The sequence below is a fragment of the Melozone crissalis genome, unplaced genomic scaffold (assembly GCF_028551555.1).
Source record: "Melozone crissalis strain CALT ecotype California unplaced genomic scaffold, PUWL_Pcris_2 ptg000062l_1, whole genome shotgun sequence".
NCBI lineage: Eukaryota > Metazoa > Chordata > Aves > Passeriformes > Passerellidae > Melozone > Melozone crissalis.
In genome coordinates this window covers 1,169,933-1,196,053 of record NW_026535840.1, presented here as the reverse complement: position 1 = coordinate 1,196,053, position 26,121 = coordinate 1,169,933, and the positions used below count along the sequence as shown (strand labels likewise).

The 26,121-nt window shown below is 46.4% G+C and overlaps 1 protein-coding gene across 1 annotated transcript in view; it reads right to left on the bottom strand.

Moving 5' to 3' along the window:
- CDH23 (cadherin related 23) overlaps positions 1-26,121 on the bottom strand; it is a 211,693-nt gene that overhangs the window by 113,100 nt on the left and 72,472 nt on the right. The window contains exons 7-8 of the mRNA XM_054288414.1: positions 9,802-9,996; positions 6,366-6,494 (exon numbers count right to left, since the gene is read on the bottom strand). Of these exons, the coding sequence (XP_054144389.1) occupies positions 6,366-6,494; positions 9,802-9,996 (324 nt within the window). The remainder of the gene's footprint in view (positions 1-6,365; positions 6,495-9,801; positions 9,997-26,121) is intronic.

The following is a 26,121-nucleotide window of genomic DNA, read 5'->3' as shown; positions in this document are numbered from 1 at the left end:
CAGCTCACCCACTCATCCTCCATCCTGCACTGTTCCTATAACCCAGCAGAAAGAGCCAAGAATCCCCCAAAACTGGCAAGAACAGCATAAGAGGGACCCGAAATTCTTGTTTAGCTCCTGAAATAAAAATATCCTGCTCCATAAGTCAACTTCCCCCGCCGCAGTGCAGTGAGCTCCTGTGAATACCAACACATGCACATGCCTGTAATTAATGTAGTGTGAAAAAATTTACAACTCAGCTGTTCTTGTTTTCATTGGCTTATTAACAGTGGGGAAAGCAGCAAATTTTTTATCATTTTTTTTCTTTCCCCTCAAAGGAAATGTCAGCAGAGGAGTTTGCATATCTAACGAGGGAGCAGAGGGGGTCGGCAGCCTCGTGCTCGCCCCGCAATCCCTCATTTGAAGGCCAGAGGGAAAGCTGAAACATCGGTGGTGGAAAGAAGGGACTCACAGGACTTGCAGATCCCTGTCCCCGGGGGCTGGATGCCGCTGCTGGCCATAAAGAAAGCTCTGAGGGCCAGGCAGGCTGCCCGTCCCCTGATCTCCGAGGGCATTTCAACAGACTCCTTAAGTAAATCCATGTTATTAACCGAGAGCGTTAGCCATAAATCCCAGGTCACTGGCCTCTGAGCAGCACTCGGCTGCTGAGGCTCAGCAGCCACCCAGAGAGCCTCTAAATTACTGACAATAACTGTGCTTCCCCAAGAGCACACAGAGAGAGGAAAACCACTGCCAAAGGGGGGAAGGAGCAGGTGGGAAAGCAGAACAGGGGATGTGGGAAGGGGGGCAGGGCAAAGTGGAGGGAAAAAAAAAAGGGTGATGCATTTCAGAGTGCCCTGTCCCAGCATAGTTTTGCTTAAATTATAATGTAAAACTACAATGCAAAATTACAATGTAAATTTGCAACGTATAAATTTGAATGTATTATACTTTTATACTATACTCTCTCTCTATATATAGTTATATATATATACACACATTCTCTATATACTCTCTCTCTATATATATGTATATATATGTGTATAGAGAGAATATAACTATATAGTGTGTATATAATAGCATTATATTATTATACAGTATAATTATATATCATGTAAGTATATAGATATATAGACAGTGTGTATAATAATACAATAGTATTATATTATTATACAGTATAATTATGTATCATATATAATGATATATTATACAGTATAATAGTATTATACTGTATAATATATCATTATATTATGCAGTATAAGAGTATTATACAGTATATATATACTGTATATATACTGAACTGTACTGTATGTATATAGTATATATATATACACACTCTATATATCTATATACGCTCTATATGTGTATAGAAATAGTATTATATTTTACAGTCTATATATTATAATTATATATCATATATAATTATATATTATACAGTATAATAGTATAATACTGTATATATATACTGTATATATACTGTACTGTACTTTATATAAATATAGATACATACTCTATATATACCTATATACTCTATATATATGTATATAAATAGTATTATATTACACAATCTCTATATTACAATTATATAGAATATGTAATTATACATTATACAGTTTAATAGCACCATGCTGTATATATATACTGTATATACACTGTACTGTACTGTACGTATATATATACACTCTGTATATATCTATATACTCTCTCTATATATGTATATAAATAGTATTATATTATACAGTCTATATATTACAATTATATATAATATATAACTATATATTATATATTATAATAGTATAATACTGTATATATATGCTGTATATATACTGTACTGCATGTATATATATACACTTTATATATAGCTATATACTCTATATATATGTATATAAATAGTATTATATTACACAATCTATATATTATAATTATATAGAATATTTAATTATACATTATACAGTATAATAATATCATGCTGTATAAATATACTGTACTGTACTATACGTATATATATATACAGACTCTATATACAGCTATATACTTTCTGTCTATATATATATATATATAAATAGTATTGTATACTATATATTGTATTTTATGTGTTATCACATATTCTGTACTGTATTATACATCACACTCACATCCAGCAGAATCCAATTCAATCTTTAATCTCCCATCCCCACAGGAAAGAAATTATCCAGAGATTTGATCACAGGAATGAGGGCTGTGAGGGACCACGCTGAGGTTCACCCTCTGCCCTCGGCAGGCCTGTGATGATGATTGATGATGATGATGATGATGATGATGATATCCTGCTGCAGGGTTTTGGCACTGGGGCTCCCCCCGTTCTCCTTGCAGCCTCCTGCTCCACAAGCACCTCCTGGAGGTGAGCCATGTTTCACCAGCGTCCAAGAAACACATCTTGGAGTGGTGCTGCCTTCCCTACCGCCCATGGATGCCACTCCTGCAACCACAGCAAGATCCTTCACCTCCCACCTGGCTTCCATCCAGGCACCCACAAGTCTGGCAGACGCCGCTTCTTGGGGATGGACACTCCCTTCCTGGGCAACCACAGCGCTTGGGAGCAGCCCTGCAGCTCCCAGGAAAGGGGCTGAAGAAGTGGCACATGGCACAACCTGTGGCAAGACCCTGGAGCTCTCAGAAACTCCCAAAAATCCCTGAGTTTCCTTTTAAAACAAGTCGCAGCTCGCCCGCCCACTGCAGACAGCAGCGGCTGGTGGGTACAGAGAGAACAGAATAACTCTTCCCCTCTGGGAGAGGAGGAAGAAGGTTTAGAAAAGTAATAATCTGGGAAAGCCTATGCTTAAAAAAAGGCAAAGAAAATAAAGAATGGCACATTATCCAAACAAAATCTGAGGGTTTTTTGAAGAGGGGCAGGGGTAAATCAATCCTTTTTTAATAAAACCCTGAGCTTTTAATAAAGTGTTCACACTGATGGGCTGGAAATATTGTAAGAAAGAATTAACTCGGAGCTATTGAGACTCTAGGGCAAAACCAGCACTGATTCTACATTATTTCTTCAACTCAAGGAGTTTCTGAGGAGGAGGGGGATGGTGCTGAAGAATTAAAACTGTTTTAATGATGTTTGACACGTTATCTGTACCGTTCTACTGCAACGGAACACAAGTGCTGGTCTTGGGGCCGTGTGCCAGTGGGGTTTGGCCTCACGTGGCTCCCTGTGGGATGAAGCACACCTTCACAGCCCTCAGCTTGTCTCCCGGAGAGTGGAATCCTCCTCCTGCACCCACAAAGTGAAGCTGCAGCACTGCCTGAGGTGCAGAAGCTGGGGCAGAACTGGGGTGCAGAAAAGCAGGAGCTCATCAGAACCACAGCAGCTCTGCAAAGGGAAATGGCCCCTCTCCTCCAGCCATACCAGCCTGTCTGGAGGACATGGAATAATTCAGGTTGGAAACGCCTCCTGAGATCATCCAGTCCAGCCATTCCTCCAGCCATACCAGCCTGTCTGGAGGACACGGAATCACAGGATAATTCAGGTTGGAAAAGCCTCCTGAGATCATCCAGTCCAGCCATTCCCCCAACACTGCCAAGGCCACCACTAACTCGTTCCCAAGTGCCACATCCACATGTCTTTTAAATCCCTGCAGGGACGGTGGTTCCACTACTACCCTGGTATCCTGTGGCAGTGCTGCATGACCCTTCCTCTCCAGGACATTCAACACCAACCATGCCACCCAGCCTCCAGTTGCTGCCAGGACAGACACCCAAAAACCCTCTTGAGGATGCGAACCACGCCTCAGAGCTTTGCCACAGCTGCAGGCACACTTGGGTGCCCTGGGAGAGATGCCTGAGCCGTGCTGGGATGATAAACAACATCAAGAAAGAAGATACAACACCTCCAGGGACAGCAGAGTCTCTCCCTGCTGCATCCTCTTCCTCTGCCCGATAAGAAATTGCTTTCTTCTCAGTGTCACAATAAGCACCTGCCCAGAACGCTTCTCAATTATGCTCCCAGATCCTGGCCTGAGAGAAATAAGAACTACAACTGCACTCCTCTCCCCTCTCAGGCCCCTCCACCCCTTTTCCTTCTTCTTCTCTTACAGGATTAGGGACTTGAAAGGCGAAGCGCAGCCCAGCGTTGCAGCAGGAGGAGGAGGGGGGGTGAGCGCTTCAGAAAGCTGCCACGGCAAAAAAAAATCCCATTTCTCACTTCTTAATTCCAGTCAATTCCAGTCAAAGGGCTGATAGAGATCTGTTTGTGGTAATTTGCTGCAGTTTATCCACTCTTTTCACCTTCTATCGGCTCTCCACTGACGGGCTGGCTGACATGCTGTTACTCGAGTGAGGAAATTAAAATTTGATGCAATAATCCCAAATAAGAAGGATTTTATTAGGTAATGTATACACTTTAGATGAGGTATTCTTGCCTGATACATTGATAGGGGAGCACAGACATGCTGTGCACCGCAGATAAAAAGAGGGAAGAGAGACGGGGAGCAGCGGCTCCGTGGATTTAGGGCTGGGATGAGATGCCTTGAGCACATTTTGACCTGCTGAGTCACACGTCAGGGTAAACATCACCCAAAAATGCACCACAGCCTCTTGGTTTGACCTGCAAGCCTGCTTTTTTGACTCCCCACCCAAACTGGTGATCATCATTTTGATAACCAAGGCATTCGCTCCACACCTGGCTCCACTCAGGGGGTAGAGCACAGCTGATGAGAGGATTTACACTGGGAGACAAAAAATGCGCATAATTAATGGCTGGACTTGATGAACTTTGAGGTCTTTTCCAACCAAATGACTCTGTGTTAAACGCCAGGCTTGCCAAAGCAAATCACACCCTTGTTTCAGCAGTGGAATTTCTCCCAGAATGTGGGTCCAAACCAGAGGGTGACACCACTCAAAGCAGTCCCCACCTCCAGCAATTTTTCTCTCCACCATGCCTCTGGTGGCACCTATGCTTCCCAGATACCTCAGTGCCTTTGGAGGTGTTGCACATGGCGAAGAAAAATTAAAATCTCTAAACCTGGTGGGAATTCCTTCCTCCTTTTCCTGTGTCACGTTGCACAGTGGCAATTTGCTGCTTCCCTGACTGCAAACAGTGAGTGTTCCAGGAATAACTGTGGTGCATGCTGCTGTATTGACACAAAGGGATCCTTCAGCCTTAATATATATGATTATTTGGAAGTCATTCCCTTTCCTGGATACCAGATCACTCCATGGAGGTGATGCAGTCTATGATTTTTAATACTTATGGCACTTTCATGCCTCTAATTTAATTTAAAGCTTTTTTCCTCCTAGTTAAGTGTGATCTTATTTGTGGGGTTTTATTTCCCTGCAGCTCACTCTGTCCATCCCAGAGATACTCCTTAATACCAACAAAACTTTTACTTTGTGAATAATCCATGAATAAGCTGGTTTTTTGGCCATTTCTGGGCCAGCAGACAGGTAATGTGCTGTGTCACCATGGGATTTGGGACAGTACAGCTCAGCCCTATTGATCCAGCACTCTCCATGCCCCAAAGTGGATGAAAAGGCATAAATTGAAGCTCACTGGAGTTCCCTCTCCCTCTGAACAGAGGCATTTGGGATCCAGAGCACCATACAAGTTATGGGGTGCACATGTGGTGTGGGTGCCCACCATGCCGTGATTTTAAGGCAAGTTTTCCCTTCCACACACACAAAAATATTTCCCTGTGGACAAAGTGACGGGATGCACAGCTGTGGATGCTGTGGAGAAGGGCTGGTGCTTGGATTAAAGCCCTTGGTGGGTCTCCAAAATGGTCTCCATTCCCTGGCTGGATTGCTCTACTGCATTTCAGGGTGTACTTTTAATCCTGACTGGAAAGTACCAAAAATAACGGAGACAAATTTCTCATTGAAAGTCCCAGATGAGATTCCCTCAAGAAACATCTCCCAAAGCCCAAGCTGCCCTCCACGCTCCCTGACATCTGTGGGGGGAAAAAAAACAACCTCATCCCTGCTGCATTCAGGGGCTGGGAGACGTTTTTCCACAAACAGCGAGTTTGCTGACAAACCGAGTTTCAGAAGAACTAAAATGATTGGACCAATTTGGCAAAACCTGGGGGAAAAGACTCAAAGTGCTGAAATGGCTGATGATTCTGGCATTTTCAAAACTGCCTCATTTCAGGAACGTTTAGATTTTTCCTTCAAGTCCTCTATTGGAAATGGCATGCAGATAGACCGTGGGGAGGAGACGGGGCGACTGTCTGCTCCAAACAACACAAAGCCTCTGCAGAATTTAAGAAAAAAACCTCAAGAAAATATTTTATTTGGGGTCCAGGTTTCCTGAACCCCTGTGCTCAGGCTGCCTGTTTTAAAAAGGGCTGAATGTTTTGGATCTGGCTGGAATTGTTTCAGAAGGAAGCCCCATGGAGCACAGCCCTTACCGGAGGCGAGTTCTCATAGATGTTGGTGCTGTAGGGCAGGTTGATGAAGATGGGGTCCATGTCCTGCACGTCTGTGATGATGACTGCCAGGTTGGCCAGAGTAGACAGAGGCTTGTGTTTGTCTTGGTCCTTGAAAAAAAGAGGGGAGAGAAAGGATTTCTATCAGAAAAACAGAATTATTCAGCAGCATTAAGTCTCTCGTGGTTGTAGCTGGGACAGGATTTCTGAATAGTGGAGGTAATCATCTCTTTTTCAAGCTACCTGCTGGAATTATTGTCCACTGCACCTCCCTCTAAGCTGAAATACAATATGCATTTCATTGCAGCATCAGCCCTTTCAAATGAAGCAAACACCAATTTAGTTTTCATCACATTTTGAGTGAAAATGCAGCAATGCTGTTCAACATGTACTTCAAAATGTAAATTCCTTCCTAATGCAGACACAGCCTAAAGTGGCTCAGCATGGTCAGACCCAGGGTGGGTGCCAGCAGCCTCTCTCATACCCACAGTGCTGATGCCTTTACACAGCTGAAGAGGAGGCTCTGGGACACTTCAGAGCCCCTTCCAGTGCCTAAAGGGGCTCCAAGAGAGATGGAGAGGGACTTGGGACAAGGGATGCAGGGACAGGACAAGGGGAAATGGCTTTAAACAGAAAGAAGGCAGGGTTAGGCTCTGAGCAGGGGTAAAGACTGATTGCCAGAAAATTAATGTTAATTTAAACTCTATTCAACAACTCAGCTTGCACATTATCCTTTTAACCTGCAGGGCTCAGTGTCTGTGGCCTGGGTGGATGCTTATTCTGACTCTGCTGTTAGTGCCGTCAGGTTCAAGTCCTTTGTTTCTTCAGATAATGTTCCTTCCCCTCCCCTTCACCTCTTAAATTTTGTTTCAGGCATCACAGATAGCACTGAAAAAACAAGAATGCTTCCAGTCTCTCCTGTTGTCCTTTCCAGCCTCTTTCTGTGCTTGCTGCCTTCACCCCTGGGATGGAGCCACTCCTGCCCTGCACCTATGCTCCTCAGCAATCCCTGCAGCCACCATCACCCCATTTCCCACTCTGGACCATGCAAACTGTTCATCAGGCAGACAAAAATCTGCATTTGCTTTTCCAGCTCCTGCTACGCTGGTGCAACTCTCACATTTCTTTCCCGGCACATTTCTTTGCCCTGGGGTTTCTCATCACTCTTCTTCTAGGAATCACTAGCACTGACCAAGGCAAGGAGATATTCCCACAGCTGCCATCCAGCCCAGTCCAGAGACAGCATTTAAATCCTTGGACTCCCTAAACTGGAAAGCACTGGATGCCAGGAGTGTATTGAGCAAGTAACAGGTTGCCCAGAAAAGCTTCCAGGGCAGCTTCCAGCAGCTTCCAGGGCTGCTTCACCCCTGGAAATGTTCAAGGCCAGGCTGGACAGGGCTTGCAGGAACCTGGGATAGTGGAAGGGGTCCCTGCCCATGGCAGAGGGCTGGGGTGAACTGGGCTTCACAGCCCCTTCCAACCCAAACCATTGTGGGATTCCATGAAGTACCAGATACATCCCCATTTTATCTTTGCTGGGATACAGGGCCAGACAGAGCTGGATGGGTCAAGTTGACACCACTGCATCCCTAAGGAAATCAGAATCCTGGAAGAAAGTAACATTTCCATCAGGAACTGTGTTTGGCCCCACATTTTCCATTTTCTGTCAGCAACAGACGCTGGCAAGGAAGCCAAAACCAGAGAGGCCCTCTTTGTACTGGAGTATTAAAATAAGAGACATATGTTTCAAAATAATAAAGCAAAAAAACAAACAACAAAAAACCAAGTTTCTGGAGCAAATTCTACAGCCTGGAACATGCAGGGCTTGGCTGAAATGTTGTGATGTTTGCCCTGCAGTGTGTGAGTGTCCAGGCCCGCTGCTGTGAAGAGAGAAGCACAGCCCTCCGTGTCCTCCTGACATTTGTAGCTCTGCATCAAGACAATGATCTTGATTAAATCACATGCTTCAAGAGCTCTAGCCAGCTGCCTGGAGGGGGCAGAGAGGGTTTTCCCCCCCTCTCCTGAGTGTGGGGCTGGGCAGATGTACTGTAGGGCTGAATCTCACCTCCCTGTGTTGCGTGCGAGGTGGGGAAGGAGCCGGCACCCCGAGCTCCAGCCCGTGTGCTCCTTGACATTCTCCAGCTCTCTGCAGACTGAACACCAGGGACTAAACACCCACCCACACTGGGCCATGAATTTACCATTTCCCATCCCAAGGGTCCCCTCCCAGAGTGATGGCATTGACAGTAATTAAGACCCTGGCTTCTCCTCTGCCCACCAGAATTTTAACTCTTGATGTCTGAACTTAATACAGGTGAATCCACTTGTAATAGATCACAGTGTACAAGGAATGAGTCTGGAGGATGCCAAAGACATTTTTCACTCAGAGGGTGGTGAGACACTGGCACAGCTTGCCCAGGGAAATTGTGAATGTAGTTCCATCCCTGGAAGTGTTCCAGGGCTGTCTGAAGGGGGCTTGGGGCAACCTGGTCTAGCAGAAGGTGCCCCTGCCCATGGCAGGGGGTTGGAATGGGATGGTCTCTAAGGTGCCTGACCCAAACCATTCTATGAATGGTCTGTATGCCCTGTACTGGGTTTCATAACCCAGGAGCTCCATCCCTCCCTGCAGAAGCCCCTGGCACGTGTGAGATGCTGTTGGAGAGGTGCAGCCATTCCCCACAGCGACTTGAAACCACCCAGAGACGGCACTGCTGCAACGCCTTGCTAAGCAGAAAACACTGGATGTGCCCAAAAGCAGAATTGCCAGAGGTCAACAACATAAACCCCAGACAACACCTGTGCCATTCACATTCTCTGAAAAAATCCCTTTGCCCAGGGTTTTTCTCCTGGGAGGCTGAGAAGCCTCAGAGAAAAGGAAAACAATTCTTATCTCATTTGCTTCTCCTCTGTTTTGCTCATGTGGAATGTGTTTGGAGATTGTTTATCCAACAGGTGATTGTTCCATTGGATTTCAGTGTGAGTTGTTTTCACTCTTTGGCCAATCAGGGCCAAGCTGTGCTGGGACTCTGGAAAGTCCCAGTTTTCATTATTATCTTTATAGCATTCAGTAAGTATCCTTCTTGCATTCTTTAGTATAGCATAGTATAGTATAGTATAGTATAGTATAGTATAGTATAGTATAGTATTCTTTAATGTAATATAGTATCATAAAGTATATTCTTTAATATAATGTAGTATAATATAGTATATTCTTTAATATAATATAGTATTAAAAAGTAATAAATTAGCCTTCTGAGAACATGGAGTCAGATTCATCATTCCTACCTTGGTCAAGGCATTCCCAGCAAATACAATAAACACCTCCAGGCATTCCCAGCACACACAATAAACACCTCCAGGCATTCCCAGCACATACAATGACCCCCTCCAGGCCTGCAGCTGCCAGGGCCAGACTCACCGTGGCGTTCACCTGGAGCTGGTAGGCCTGAGTGACTTCGTAGTCCAGCTCCCGGATCACCGTCACAATGCCACGGCCGCTGTCGATGGCAAAGAAGTCGGAAGGGGGCTGGAAGGAGTAGAGCACACTGCCTCCTGCCCCCTGGTCCGGGTCCGTGGCGTTCACGATGAAAATTGGCGTGCCCACAGGGGTGTTCTGGAGATAAAATATAAAAATCAGTAACACTGTAATTTTTTTCTTTTTTCTTTAGACTTATTTAAACCTACCCTAAACTAAACCCAAAAAACCACCAGCAACTAACACCTATAACCCACCAAACCAAACCTAAACCACAACATTTCCAACACCAAAAAAACCCCAAAACTAAATAAACTTAACTATAACCCAAAAAAACTTTCTCTATTTATCATCTCTTTTAAAACAACAAAAATTTCATAATTTAATATTATTTAAATTTTATTATTTAATAAACAATTTTTTCCCATTTTTCTCCAAAAAAAAATTTTCTCCCAAGCCAATTAAAAAAACAAACAACTAAATCTACTTTCCTAAAAAAAAAAAAACCCTTCAAAAATTCTCTCCAAAATTTACCCTAAACTAAAACAAATGCTTCTAGTGGCGCCCAACGTGAGGCCCAAACCCACAATGCTGAGATTAAGAGTCTCATGCTCTGATGACTGAGCTAGCAGGGCAATTTCACATCAGCAATTTCCTTTTCAGTAACGTTGTAATGCAGCTCTGGGTTTTTTCGGGTCCCCCCCGAAACCAGCTGCCATGGGTGTCCCAGACAGCAAAGTCCAGTTCAGCAGGACCTGTCTGGGCCCCTCAGGCAGGATCCAGAGCCTCAGGCAGTCTTAACAGGCTCATCTCTTGAGATCAGCTCTTTTGGGGTTCTAGAGCCCCAAAAGCCACCTCTAACCTGGCACTCAGACCCTGGGGAAATGACTTCCCTTTTCCATTGAAAATGGTCTCAGCTTCACGCACTGGCCGACACCGGGGCATCACCCTGAAAATTTGCAAACTTTGCTGGATTTCTCCAAAACGAATGCTGCCACCAAGGAGGACCCTGCAAGCCCTCAGAGCACTAAAGGCCACCTCTCGTGTGATACCCAGACCCTGGGGAAATTACTTCTTTTTCCCCATGGAGAATGGTCTCCCCTTGCGGCCACTCGCAAACTTTGCTGGGTTTCTCCAAAATCCAGCAAACTTTGCTGGATTTCTCCAAAACTGAAGCTGCCAGCAACAGGCTGGGGTCCCACCCTGAAAATACCCCAGTGATTCTCAGCTCGTTTGTGGTTTTGGGTCTTTGCTTGCTAAGTGCCTTTGGCAGACGCAGGGAGAAAGGGAGAGCAAGGAGAAGGCTGTGTGAGGTTCCACAGAGGTGTCTTTATCGGTATCTTCTGCAAAGGGTCTCAGTGACAGCTCTTCTGCCAAACTGGGCAGAAATAGGGATTTTTATAGGGTATGTGGGTTTTAAAAAACAGTCCAATAGTAAGGGTTGAGGGGAAAGTGACCTATGGTCTTACAGAGAGATAACAAGGGTCCAAAGGTGGGAGAGGGGCTTCTTTTGGTCCACTTATCACGATTAGGCACTTCTTATCTTAGACAACTGACCACCAGGGAGGCCTAGCAGGCCCTGTGCCTGCCACAACACTGTGCACCATTTTCACATCAAACACATCCCAGCAATTTCCTTTTCCCACCAGGAGTGTTATCTAGAGACCCAGCAACTTCAGCCCTGTATTTCCAGGACATTCATAAGTTATATAGCTGAGTTCTTTATTATAGTATTGCAGGGCCTATAATAGATGTTACACACTTATAATAATAGTTATACAGCTCTGGTCAAGGTGGCATTCTATCACAAACCCTTATTTTCCCTAGACATCCCAACTTCCCAGAAAAATTGCTCTCTTTGCTGAAACTTGTTTTTTGCCCAAAGGCGCTTTTATTTTTGACGCTGACTCGCGCACTGTTTTCATCACAAAGTATTAAATATAGGAGACCTTTAAAAAAATAAGGGGAAAATTTAAAAAAAAGTGTTAAATGCAACACGGAACTTCACATAAAAGTCAGTTGTAGTTTCCACAGCAACTACAACCTGGCCCGATTAACGCAGGCATGAACAGTTCCATCGTCATAAATCTGGAACTAATCTACATGCATAAAATATGCAGCTGAGTGCACAAAATCAGCAATGGCAAGTGCAGTTTGGCACTTCTTATTGTTTAACTTCACAGCGGGGAGAACAATTATCCATTTTTGGTGGAACAGCTGCATGTTCCTATGCAAATCTTAAAATGCATATTCTTGTCTCTCCCTAAAGGCACGAGCACAGACTGCCAGCTAAAAGGCTCTGCTGGGGCTCCAGGTACACATCACGACACCTTGGGCATGTCACCCTGCCTGTGACACCATCAAAAGGGTTGACAAGGAGCTAAACCTCAAAAGGGGACACAGCAAAGGTCACAAGTGAGACCTGGCAGTGGCTGGTTATGGCCAGCTGGGATAATAAGGATTATTCCTGAAAACCTCTTCCCAAGTCTCTGTGTTTTATTCTTAACTCCTTTCCTATTGAGTTATTAGCCCTCAGCTTACAGAGAAGTATCCTGAAGTGCTGAGAGGATGGAAAGGAGGCTTGAGGAGAGGCAGAGTTTAAAAGATGGGGCACTGTTTCCAAGAAAATCCTTGGCCAAAGCTGCGAAAGAAACCGAGCCGTTTTCAGGTTTTTTTTGGGAACCACAGGGCTTGCAGTAAACCAAAGGTTGTCCCACTCAACACTTCTACTAGAAAATATTGGAAAACAGGGCTCCACACTCAGGAATTTTATTTAACCAGCTTAATCCTCAGTGCAAAGAATCAGAGAATCCAAATTTTCCCAGTTAAGGCTCAGGCCAGCAGAAGTTTGCCCCCAAGGCAGGTGGCAGGATTTGGTACAACAGAGCAGGGAGCCCAGGGCACGCTCTGCAGCTCCCACTGATGAATCCAGGCTCAGGGCACTCACCCCATGCCCATCCCTCATGCTCCTGCCCTTCTATCCAGGCATGTGGCATTGCAGGGACCCAAGCTCACCTTGGACTCCAGCAAAATTCCACTTGCTTTACATCAGTGCCGCTTCTGCCAAGGTGTGAGAGGTTGCAGCTCCCACTTAGGTTTTTCATTTCCTTTCCCTTTTTTTCCCTCCTCTAAATCAAGCTGCTCTAGAAAGCCTCACAGGGCACGGCCTGAGGATTATTTTTTAAAGCGCCTTCAAGTTTTTTGGTGATCAGCAGTCACAAAGGCATAAAAGATATAGCTGGAAGGGACCTCAGAAGAGAAACCTGTCCCCTGTGCTCCACCTAAATCATTCCCATCCTGAAAGCCTCCTAGCAATGGAGACACCACATCCTCCCCAACCCATCTGTCCTGGAATTTTGCTGCCCTTTGCCTTACAGCTGCTCATTTTCTGGAAGCTTAACCCAGCCCTGCCCTGCTGCCGTGTAAACCCTTGACTTTGTGCCCCACACTCAGCACTTTAATCCTGGCTTGGGCATTTAATCTGCCCAGGAACCAGGATTTTGTCAGCTGGGGGTGACAAAGAAGCCCTTCATGGGTGGCTGTGGTGGGTGTTTGCTTTCTAAGCACTTCTAAAACACCTTCCAGACAGGAGCAGAGCATCTCCCCAGCCTCTCTTTTGGTTCCCCCAAGCCATCACCACCAGGAGCAGCTCCAGAGCATCCCACAGCCCTCCTATTACTGGTTCCACCACCTCACTCCAGGTGCTCCAACAACTCAGCTGGGGCACCAAAGTCACAACACACAGCACCACAAATTAACCATTCACAGGGAGAGGCAGAGCGAGGGTTGCACTGAAGGCTCTGGGCTATATTGCCCTGGGAATAACAATATTCATAAGGATAAAGCTGGCCTTGATGAATACGCTTCCTCTCCTTTTTAAGTGCCCCCAGCCACTGCTTTTAACATGCAAATCCTCTCTGGTCACCCGTGATTAGGGGGCTGCTCTGGGCTGCCCGGGAGAGAGGAGAGCTTGATTTCCCCTGCATTGTACTCCACACAATAGCCCCAAAGCAGGCTTTGAAGGGACTTCATCTCCTCGTCCTTGCAAAGGAGAAGCTGCTTGGAGGGGACACGGAGGTCACCAGCTTTGGTGCTGTCAGCTCCAGGCCTTGCAGACACTGCAGGGGGACTTCCATGGCTTTATCCTTGTTTTGCAGCTTCTCCCTTCCTTGGCCAGGACAGCAGGAGCTGTACAAGCAGGGAATGAGCTCTGGACAAAGATCTGGCCCTGGGAATCATCATGGACATCAACACCATATGAGGGGCTGAGAGGGACCCCAGGGCCGGATCATGAGCAAAGCAGACCTCCAGTGAATTCAGGAGGGGAGCAGAAGGGCTTCCAGGCAATAGCAGGAGTGTTACAGGAAGCAGAGAGGGAAATCACTGATTCTGCCCAAAATGCACAGCTCAGTGAGAATATTTCACTACCAAACACGTGCCCTTATTCCCAACAGCACACAGGGGAGAGGATGCAGACCCATAAGGAGTGCTCTGGGTAATGCATCTTTTTTTTCACAGCTCAAAAAAAAAAAAGAAAAAAAAAATCCCCCCAAACCAGCAAAAAGCAAAAAAAAAAAAAAAAAAAAAGGAAAAAAAAAATCCCCCAAACCAGCAAAAAGCAAAAAAAAAAAAGAGAAAAAAAAAGGAAAAAAAAGTAAAATTCCCCCATACCAGCAAAAAGCCACAAAAAGCAAAAAAAAAAAAAAAGGCAAAAAAATATAATTTCCCCAAACCAGCAAAAAGAAGAAGAAAAAAAAGGCAAAAAAAAAAAAGCAAAAAAAATTAAAATACCCCAAACAAGCAAAACCAGCTGTAGGGTGCAGACATCCCATGTCAACAGTCCTGCAGGGTAAAAAGGTCCCATCAGTGCTCATGCCCAGGCAGGCAGTCAGGACTCAGAGGAATTTCAGGCCATCTGCCTTAAAAAAAGCATAAAAAGTATGTCTTTAAAATCCTCTTGCCATTTCTGGGTCAAACAGGCTCGAGATATTCCTCAGCAGGAAGCTGGCATCTTTATTTCTCAGAAGCTGTGGCCCATCATCTAAACAATGAAGCAAAACATCTGGATAAACAGAAGAGCCTGGGGCTTATGTTTGATGGTAAATACCGAGCAGAGGACACCAGCCAGGGAGATGCCTTTGGAAAGCCCTGTGCTGGACCATGTCCCTGCTTTTTCAGCATTTATAGGGCTCTTCTGCACATCCTTTATGGCTTTTCTTCACTAACAAAGATTAATTGTGGTTATGCTTATCTCACCAACAGGCAAAAATAACAAAATCTATCTTTTTTTTTTTTTTTTTTTTTTTGTCCAGGCAGACAGCAGCCCACAGGTGCTGGTGGCAAACAGGTGAGCTTTCTACACGAGTGGCCAAATTCTGTCATTTTTTAAAGCTTTCAGCTCTCTGCAGCAGCCTGCAAGGGAGGCTCCATTCACTAGAGAAAAAAAGAACTGGTGACAAAACTGTGTCATGTCATTAAATCTTTGTTACGACGCCAGCAGATGTGGGATTAAAAATAAACATGCAGACAGATGCAGCCTGTTGGGGGGGAGGAGGAGGAGGGCAAACGGGAGTGGGACTGCTCCTGACCTGTCTCCAGCACCCCCTCCTTCACCTGGCAGCTCAGCAGGAGCAGCTCCAGCGCCCAGGACCCCCCAGAGCAGCTCCAGGAATTAAAGGGCTCTGGGGTGCTATGTGGTGAGGCCCTTTGTGCCTTCCTTATTTTGCAATAAATCAGAAAAGTTAAAAAAATGAAAGTATTGGAAGAAGTTTTGGGGGGCCCAATAAGAAATACTGAACAGTAATGCAAGAGTTCCTTAATCATAAAGAGGCTGCTCTGTTCCAGTGGATCCCCAGCAGCAAGGACAGGTCTGTGTTAAAATAAGGAACTAACCCCTAAAATCCCTGTTCAAACCTGGAAGGATGTTGCTGCACACAGGGGAGGCAGAGGAGAGACCAAGACATTGCCTCTCCCTGAGCAGTGCAGAGGTGAGAAACCACAAATAATAACCACAGGATCACAGAATGAGTCTGACCACAGCGTTCTGCTCCCACCTTCCTGCTCTAGCAGGGCCATTCCAGAGCACACAGCACAGGATTGTGTCCAGAGGGCTCTGGGACATCCCCAGACAGGGACACTCCACACCCTCTCTGGACAATCTGTGCCCAGTGACTGCCCAGGACAGTTCTTCCCCATGCTCAGGGGGATCTTTCTGTGCATCAATTTTTGCCTGGTGCCTCTTGTCCCATTGCTGGGCCCTATAGCAGTGCTGTGATGGCCCCAGTGAGGGGAGAGAATGATGCATCTGACTCCATGGAGAGCAGAAGGCTAATTAATTACTTTATTATACTATATTATTCTATACATCTACATTTTATTATACTATATTATTCTATACTACACTATTCTATAGATTAATTACTTTATTATACTATATTATTCTATACATCTAAAACTGAATCTGTTAAGCACTCAACCCTGCACACACTGCACTGAATCTCGTGACTGTCACCCAACAGTCCCAACACACACACATTTGGCCAAGGAACTGGCCAAGGAACCAAAACACCATCACTTTGGGATACAACCTCCATATTGCATTCTCCTTTTGCACAAACACAGGCACAGCAAATGGTTAGAATTGTGTTTTCCCTTTCTCTGATGTTCAGAGAATGTGAAACCCAGAGATATTCTTGGGAAGAATTGTGCCTTGCTTTTCTCTGTGAAGGGAAATGTGGGGCTGCAGGGCCCCTAGCTCTGCCATCCTCCCAGGAAGGTGTGTTTCCAGCCCAAAGCTGCCCAAGCACAGCCCAGCAGAACAAACAGCTGCCCTGGGCTGCCACCTCCCGTGTGACCCCAGCAGGAGTCACCAGACACAGATGTGCCCTGCTGACCGCCACAGCTGGGACACCACCGTCTTATGCAACATCCTCTGCAGAAGGGCAATTAAGGCTGAATAACAGGTTACCAAAAAGGGATTTTTAAAAAATATTTACACCTCACTCTCTGGCCACACTGGTAGTCTTTAATATCTTATTATGAACCCTATTATAATATGCATTATATTGTTACCCACATTATAACATGCATCACTAATGAAATTTGGGTGGATGCTGCTCCAGCCAATACAAGGTAGATGACAATCCAGAGGAGATGCCCTCTCTGGGGTCACAATGTGAGCAGCCTGGGATAGTGGAGAGTGTCCCTACCCATGGCAGGGGGTTGGAACTAGGTGCCATTTAAGGTCCCTTCCAACCCAGACTGTTCCATGATGTGTCCAACCAGGCAGGTTTCATAGCCACAGCTGAGTGTGAGGGACACCTGGAAAAAGTAAGGGCACCACCTCCTCTTGTCTGCCACAAATTGTTTCTCTCCAGTTGTGCCAGGGGAGGTTTAGATTGAATAGCAGGAATGTTTTTTTCATGGAAAGGCGGTGTGGTTTGACACTGGCCAAACACTAGGCGCCCACAAAAGTCACTCACTCACCCTCCCCTGCCAGAGCTGGGCAGAGGAGAGAAAAATTTAAACAAAGGGCTCATGAGTTAAGGACTGGGAGAAAACACTGCAGGAGTAAAACAGGCTCAAGTTAGAAGTAGAAAGTGAGCTTATTATTAAGAAAATCAGAGGAGGATAATGAGAAGTAAAATAAGTCCTTAGAAAACACCCTTTCTTTCCCACTGACACCACAGGGAGCCGGGGTGAGGGGGTTTGGGTCAGTTCTTCTTCCAAAAACCAGGCCCTGCAAGCCCAACACAGAAGGTTTGTCCAGCACTGGCCCAGGCTGCCCAAGGAGGTGGTGGAGTCACAGCCCCTGGAGGTGTTATAGGTAAAAGTTAAGTTAAAATAGGATATAGTTCAATTATATTGTATTAATTATGTTCTATTATTTGTATTATGTTAAAGGGGAGGGGCTTATTAGAATATGCTAGAAGGGTCCAGGGTTTGGTGAAACAGGGCTCTGATGGGGCAAGGCAAGGTCGAAGAGAGATTGGATGAAACATCTGACCAATCATTTGAAGCCCTGCAGAAACGATTGGTCCAGAATGAGCGGCAGTAAAGACCAATGAGAAGCCTGGAAATGGACCAATCATCATGAGGATCCAAAATGCACCAATCCTGGACTCGAGGGGGACTATAAATGTGGGGAGTTTGTTTGGGTCGGGGTTCTTCTTCTTTTGGGGTACTTGTTGTTTGGGAGAACCCAGTGCACTTGGAGTGAACGCACTGTTTTCGTTTTTGGCTCGCTGTGTGGGTGCCTGGGCTTATCCTGGGCACTCTGTTCCTTGTAGCTATTTTAATAATGAGAACCTCTTTCTCTGGAGAAAGTTTGGCCTCGTTCATAGCCGTAACAGAGGGATTTAAAAGATCTGTGGCTGTGGGGGACATGGCTGTGTAACCTAGCAGTGCTGGGTTAGTGCCTCAAGTTGGTGATCTTAGAGCTCCTTCCCAACCCAAGTGATCCTTGTGGAAAGGCTCTCCTTTCCCATGGGATTAACTAAACAAAAAGGCTGTTTGCACAAAACCCAGCTTCCATCCTCTTTCCTGAGGCCCATGGCACCTGCTCCCACAGCATTAAGTCCCTCTGGAGCAGATTGGGCTGGGCCTTGGAGAGTTTCCCACCACAGCAAAGCCATTTCATGGGCCACCAACACCCCAGATGTGCTTGGATCCATCAGTCTTGTCCAACTGGCCTCAGGAGCAAAGGGCTGAGAGGGGGAATATGGAGAGCTGACTTTTTTACGGCAGGGTCAGAGTGGGAGAGAAGCAAAGGTGGGAGATGAAGCAGAGGAGATCTGGGAGTTCATTCTCCAGACATTCCTTTTCCAACACCCAGAGTGAGCACTGCGCGGCTTTGAGCTGCTGGCTGGGCTTAAACCACCAACAACCTTCTGACAAGAATGCTGGGCACCAGAAACGCCTCTTTTGGTGTATTTGGGGCTCATCCCATGTCAGCGGCCCCTCTCCAGTGGCTGGCCATGTAGCTTAGGAAAGACATTGAGATGCTGGAGCACGTCCAGAGGAGGCAACGAGGCTGGAGAGGGGCTGGGAACACAAGTGAGGAACCCCTGAGGGAGCTGGGGGTGCTCAGCCTGGAGAAAAGGAGATTCAGGGGTGCCCTCATCACTCTGTACAGCCCCTGAAAGGTGGCTGTGCTCAGGTGGGGTTGGGCTCTTTCTCCAGCAGCACTGACAGAACCAGAGGACACAGCCTCAAGCTGCACCAAGGGAAATATAGGTTGGATATTAGGAAAAAGTTTTTTACAGAAAGGGTGATAAAGTTCTGGAATGGCTGCCTGGGGAGGTGGTGGAGTCACCATCCCTGGATGTGTTTAAAAACAGCCTGGATGTGGCACTGGGTGCCAGGGTTTAGTTGAGGTGTTGGGGCTGGATTGGACTCGATCTTGGAGGTCTCTTCCAATCCAGTGATTCTGTGATTCTGTAGAGGACCTCCATGTGACCTCCCAGGGCAAAGTCACCCGGCTTTGAGAGGCTGGTGGGGATGATTAGGATGCCGATGCATGCTGCAGCCATGCAAATAAATGTGGAGAAGCGGCAGCAATCTGGCCGAGCAGCTGGCGGAAGGTCGGTGAGATGAGGCGACGCAAACGGGCCGGGGGCACCCACGGGGGCTCCAGCAGCACCAGCTCTGATTCCTCCCTGGCACAGCCTCGCTGACGGGACCCAGGACATTGCTCTGGCTGCCCTGGCTGATTCCAGACCCTGGCAGGGGGCTCACAGACCTTGGCACGGAGTCACAAACACCTGTGCCTTTGATTTTAGCCCATGGAAACAATTACCAACTTTGTGTGAGCAGTTACAAGCCACAAGGGTTTGAGTAGAATGACAGTGAAATTATCACAGGATGAAAAATCAGAATTTTGGGGATTTAGACTGGGGGTCCAAGAGGCAAGATGGAGGAATCTGGGTTTGTCCTGTTCTTCTTGTCCTCCACCTTCTGCTGTGATGGTGACACTTCTGGATTGGTTTAGAGTAGAGACAGACTGTCTAACATAGGTGATAGGTATTGGAAAATTATTGTGAATAAAGTGCAGGTGGTTTTTAGTATAAAAAGCCAACACCACCCCGAGGGCAGTCACTTTGCCACAACCCGACCTGCTGGACAGACCTCAGCAGGTCAGAGAAAGAATGTAACAGGTAAGAGAAAATAAACAACCTTGAAAACGAGAGCTGAGGAATTCTGACTTCTTCTGTGGTCGCGGGGCTGGGAAAAAAAAGACTCTTTAATACCTCGGGGGTCACCTCAACCCCAGAAACCCGAGGCCTGGGAGCAGCCCCACTCCTGCTCCCCCCGCTCCCACCAGGAGATGCTTGGCTGCTCCGCGCTCCTCTTACAGCTCAGGTCAACCTATTACTCCTAAATCATTCCCTGCTGCCGCTCCTGGCGGCGCTTTTCCCTCTCCCTGCCTCTCAGTGCTCAGTGGGGCGGATGGAAGGAGCTTTGCGCTCCGATAAAAGCCGGCTCCACATCCCTGCGCTCCAGGCAAAGGCGCTCCCGCCGATCCCGAATCCCTGCAGGCAGGAAAGAGGGTTTAGTGCCTCTTGCTAAAGGCAGGGGTGCTGTGCAACAGAGCTGACACGGATTCCAGCTATGCTTCTGATACACCTGGGACCCCGTCTCGCTCAGCCTGGGCTGATTTAAGTCACCTATCCCTGCCCAGGTGTGGCTTGCTGCAGGAAATGGCTGCAGAAGCAGAGCCACAGCCCCTCTGCCAGCCCCTGCCAAGAGGAAGAAGCCAGCCCTGTGTTGTGGGTTCTGTCCCCGTGCTCCATCCTGGGCTGCCAGACTGGGTCCCTCACTCGTGTGCCAGCTCAGAACGCTCACACGGATGTGCACAGACTCCCAATTCCTGCGTTCTTAATTGCACTTTTAATTACATTTATTAATTGCATTACTGCTCGTCCGAGCCAGGCAATTTCCAATTTCTAAGTTTGATTTTAAAACCTGATAATTTCCCTTTTTTACAATTTTTTTTTCCTTTTTGGTGGAAATCCACCCCACCTTTCAATCAGCCCTCATTAATATGTACCTCTTGTTGCTATCTCTATTAAGTGACCTCCCTCATTATCGGGTGACACTGGCAAACAGCCACCGCAGAGCTATAATTCAATTGAGGAGCTTTTGAAAACACCATAAACACAGCTGGAATGGATGGATGCTTTACAGGAGCTGGAGAGGAATTAGCTGCTGGATAACTGAGAGCGCTCGTTCACGGCAGCCACAGCCCAACCCAATGTAGGAGGAAGGGACATCACAACCACCCAGCCATGGGGGAACTCACCATGCTGGCAGGGCAGTGGCACTCAGAGGCACAGGACAAACAGAAGATGCTCTGGTATCCCGTGGGATAAACCTGCTTGCTTTTTCCAGACCAGAGATCCCATGCTGCCCACCAAATATATCCCTGCCCTTGCCAACGCGGCGGCCAATCCATGGCACAGCACCCCCAGGAGCTGGGGGCTCCTGGTGGCACCAGTGACTTCTGCAGCACAGGTCTGGAGGGGAAAGACCAGGAGAGGGATCATGGAATCCTAAAATGGTTTGGGAAGGGAAGGACCTTAAGGTTCACCCAGCTCCAACTCACAAAATCCAGCAGCTTCCCACTGCTGTGGGAGGGGGCAGAAGAAAAGGGTGGTGATGCAATCATCACCTCACTAACTCAGCATCCACAGCAAAATTTCATCACAAAAGCCACATTTCTCTGCTATTCTGCATCTCCAGCCTTCAAGGAGCCTGGGCAAGGGCTGGGAGGCAGTCTGTGCTTCCCTCCTTGGCCGCTGGTAGGTCAGTCCCAGTTTTGGAGACAGCAGATGGGAAGCCAAGATGGTCTAACGAGACATTTGAAAGTCAGACACAAGTGCCAAGAATGCGAAAACCTGTCAGTCAGAGAGCCCCCGGCTTCAGCAGCATCTCATTTCTCCTGCTGGTGTGATTTTCCTGCTGGAAAAAGGCGTTTGGAGCAGTCTCCAAACCCTCTGCAAGGGCATCCACGGCAGATGGCCTGGCACCCCTTTGGCTCTTGTCTTCCTGGAGATGGTGGGCATGGAGCAGGTGCATGCAGGTGGCCACAGTCAAGGTCTGCACTCCTGCAGTGGCTGCTTTTGGTTAGGGAAGCAAAAGCAAGGGGATTACAGAATCCAGGAGGATTTTCCACCGTCCCTCCCCTCAAGATCAAAATCCGGTAGCAAAGTCAAGCCGCCAGAGTGATTTACCACTGCTACCAGCCAGCATTCAGTGTGGGGTAAGACAAGAAATCCTTTTCCCAATCCCTGCTTGAGGGCTATGCCATAAACGGACAGATCCTGCTTTTAAAAATATTTTTAAATATCCTTTTTCTTTTTTTTTTTTTTTTTTTTTGCAGTTGCCTCTAACTTTCACTTTCTGGCACCCCATGGCAGCCCACTGGGTGATGCTCTGGATGGCAAATGACTTCCATTAAGGCAGAGCATTCAAACAATGCATTACAAATGAAACCCTAATGACAGGACACCGGCAGCACCGCTCCCACTTGATATTAATTGGGTGCCACTTCCTTTTAATGGTACATTAATTAATGCGGGATATCAACGGAAGTCCATGACACCCCCATTAATACAAATGAATTCATTATCATCGGTGTTACTACAAGAAATGACAAATAAATCTGTAAAACAGTGGGACACTTCAAATAATAGCCACGAGTCATTAGGTATTGTCTTCATTTATACAACATGCTGCAAATATATAGATGAAATCTACGGATGCTTATCCAGCCACATGTCCCTCTCCATGCCTCCCCAAGCTGTCCTGAGCCACCTTGGAGGGCCGCCAAGCTGGCCAAGAAGAACTGGGACTGGCTTTGTCACTTCACTGCCTTCTTGCTGTCTCCTCTTATCCCAGCACTTCTCACTATCCCCTTCTCTTGAATCTTCACAAGACCCTCTCACCTAGCACGTGTAATCCTGGAAAGAGGATCACCTTTCCTTGCTCCCATTTTAGCCAGGCCTGCTTTTCTACCTTATTTATTTATTTCACTGCTCATTCATCTGCTGTTCTGGCAGAGAAGCTAAAAGCACCTTTCCCAGCACAGAGCAGCCCACCTTTGACCACCTCTCTTGCACTCCCATTTTAGACAGGCCTGCTTTTCCATCTTATTTATTTATTTTACAGCTTATTTATCCACTGTTCTGACAGAGAAGCTAAAAGCACCTTTCTCAGCACAGAGCAGCCTGCCTCTGACCATGGGAGGAGCAAGTAACGTGTCCTCAAAAATCAAAAGAAAAAAAACCCCATAACTCCTTTTGAAATCTGGGATTTCTAAGTCCCAAAGGTGCATCAAAAAGAAAACTCTGCAGCAGCCTGAGAGCAGGTACCCACCCTCAACACCAGTGAACACAAAATCCATACAGCTGTGTTGATTCAAAAAAATACTTCCCTGTCTTCCCCTGGATGGCTTCATTAACAGAGAAGGGATCAATACAGGTTCAGCTGGGGTCTCCTCATCGGGCTGGGCTGTGATGAGGCTGCAAACTCCAACAGGAAGAGTTCCTGCCACAGCCAAGGCACAAGCACCACCCTCACACAGGAGGTAGCACCCCAATTCCCTGTGTCCCACTGCTGCTGGGCAGAGATAGCCAGGGACAGTGGCATGTGCAGGTGTGGAAAAATGCGTATTTTATTATTAAAATATTAAAATTAATATTATCTGTGTTATGTTAGAAAGTTATTCTGTATTAATTCTCTTAAGTAGTGTGTTAAATATAGTTTTAGGTTATAACATCATGTTAAAATAGAAACTATGCAATGTGAGATACTTTTTGTAAAGAAAGGACTCGCACTGAGACAGCAGCCACAGGACACCCAAATCTCTCAGAGAAAGAGAATTTATTGCTCCATTATCAGGAGAAATGAACTTCTTCCCACCTTGCTCAGCCCTGAAGACTCAGTCAGGATTCAGAGGAAGAAGCTGACACTGGCCAGACAGAATCCTGTGTTTGAATGGAATTTATGCATCATGGATGCATGTATGAATATGCAACAGGCTGTTGCTTTTAAGGGTTAATCCTCTGTTAACGTGGAGCCTTTTTTGGGCTTATTTTGCCCAGAAAGAGGCACCCAAACTGTCTGTAACTCTTTGTTTCTGTTGTCTCATATTGTCCTAATCCAAATTGTCCAAATTATTATTACTCTAATGATATAACTATTTTTATAACCATTTTATTACTATTAAACTTCTAAAATTTTAAAAACAAGTGATTGGCATTTTCCACACACGGAATAGCCTTTTAAAATACAATATGTGGAGGCTGACTTGGCTTTGAACCACAGGAAAACCCAGGCAGGAGCTGGGCTGAGCAAATCAGACACTTCATAAAGACAGGGAAGCCAGCAGTCCTAAGGAGGGCTTTTTCCCAAATGGGGAAAAGAAGCATGATCTTTAAAAAGTATCATCTTTTAAAAAAGTATCATCTTAAAACTGAGAGAGGAGAGATTTAGATTAGATGTGAGAAAGATATTTTTTTACTCTGAGGGTGGTGAGGCCCTGGCACAGGGTGCCCAGAGCAACTGTGGCTGCCCCTGGATCCCTGGAAGTGTCCAAAGCCAGGCTGGATGGACTTGGAGCAGCCTGGGATGGTGGAAGGAATCCCTACTCATGGAAGAGAATTAGAATTAGATGAGCTTTAAGGTCCCTTTTTACCCAAACCATGTGAAGATTCCTGGTATTTCTTGGTCTGTTGCGTTGCTCTCAGGGATGAGACATTCAGGAAACAAGAGAGAGAGGGGAAAAGTTATTTTTAACTTGATGATGCATCTAAGTCACGTCCAACCTGATTTATTTTGTGGGTCTTCTCCATAAGCTGTGCTTTTGATAAGTGTCACTAGAAATCAGGTGTTTGGGTGCAGAGAGCAGGGCCCGGCTCAGCCAGGGACAGGCCCAGGGCTGCTCCCCTCATGGTTAAAAACCTGGGCCTGTCCCTGGCTGAGCTGGGCCCTACCCTCTGCACCTCATCTTGTCTTCTCCATTTTTTATTTTGTGGGTATTCTCCATTAGCTGTGCTTTTGAAAAGTGTCACTAGAAATCAGGTGTTTGTGCTGGGATTTAACCCCTGAGGGGAGAAGCCCTGGGCCTGTCCCTGGCTGAGCTGGGCCCTACACTCTGCACCTCACGCTGTCTCCATTTTTTATTTTGTGGGTTTTCTCCATAAGCTGTGCTTTTGATAAGTGTCACTAGAAATCAGGTGTTTGTGCTGGGATTTAACCCTGAGGGGAGCAGCCCTGGGCCTGTCCCTCACAGTGCTGGGCCTGTCCCTCACAGAGCTGGGCCCTGTCCTCTGCACCTCATGCTGTCTCCACTGCCCTGGCAGCTTGAAAAGTCTCCTCACCTCCTGCTCAGGCTGTTTCTCAGGGATTTAGAAGCACAGGGAAGAATTTCTTCCTAATATCAATCCCAAACCTGCTCTCTGTGAGTGTGACGCCAGTCCTCAACATCAACTTGATAACCCCCTGTGAAAACCTGAGCTCTCCTTCAAACTCCCCCATAACCATTGTTTGGGGAAGGATGGCAGCAAACACTTCTAAAAAGCATTTTTTTCTGCAATGGCATGTGTCTGCCTGAGGTCTCATAACCTCTGTGTTGAGGCAAACAATTTTTCCCTCTAATTTCTCCTCGTGTTGCCAAAGGAACCAGCCTTTACAATCCAGCCCAAAGAATTGGCCAAGCACACTGGGAAGTCACATAAGAAGAAGGGTCAAAGCAATCTACTGGTGACACCAGTTATGTCAAGCAGATTTTAAAAATACCTTAAGTGGTTTTTAAAAGACCTGGTGTTTTGTGACAATAGCGCTTGGCTGGTGTGTTGGGGTTGGTTTTAACTGGGAACATCACAAGATCCAAGGCAACGGGTCCTAAAAGCTCACCACAACATCTCCTGCAGGGATAATAAGGGATAAGCAGGAAAAGGCTTACACAGCACATTCCAGCATGGGACACCTGTGTTAAAGAGCAAGAACAAGGTGGGAAAGGGGAAGGAGAGAGAAAGCAAACGAGAAAGAAAAAACCTGCACTTTTGTCCTTTTCTAGAAACAGAGAGATGACTCCATCCTTCCCTCCCCCAGTTCACCACATTTTGAATCAGGTTTCCTCTTGCAAGCAGCAGAGGAGATCCCAGCTCTGCCAGCATCCTTGCCAGGTCCAAGGAATTCACATGGCATTAGGGGAAAGTGGGAAGGAAAAACCCCAAACCCAGACAGACCCAAACCCACACA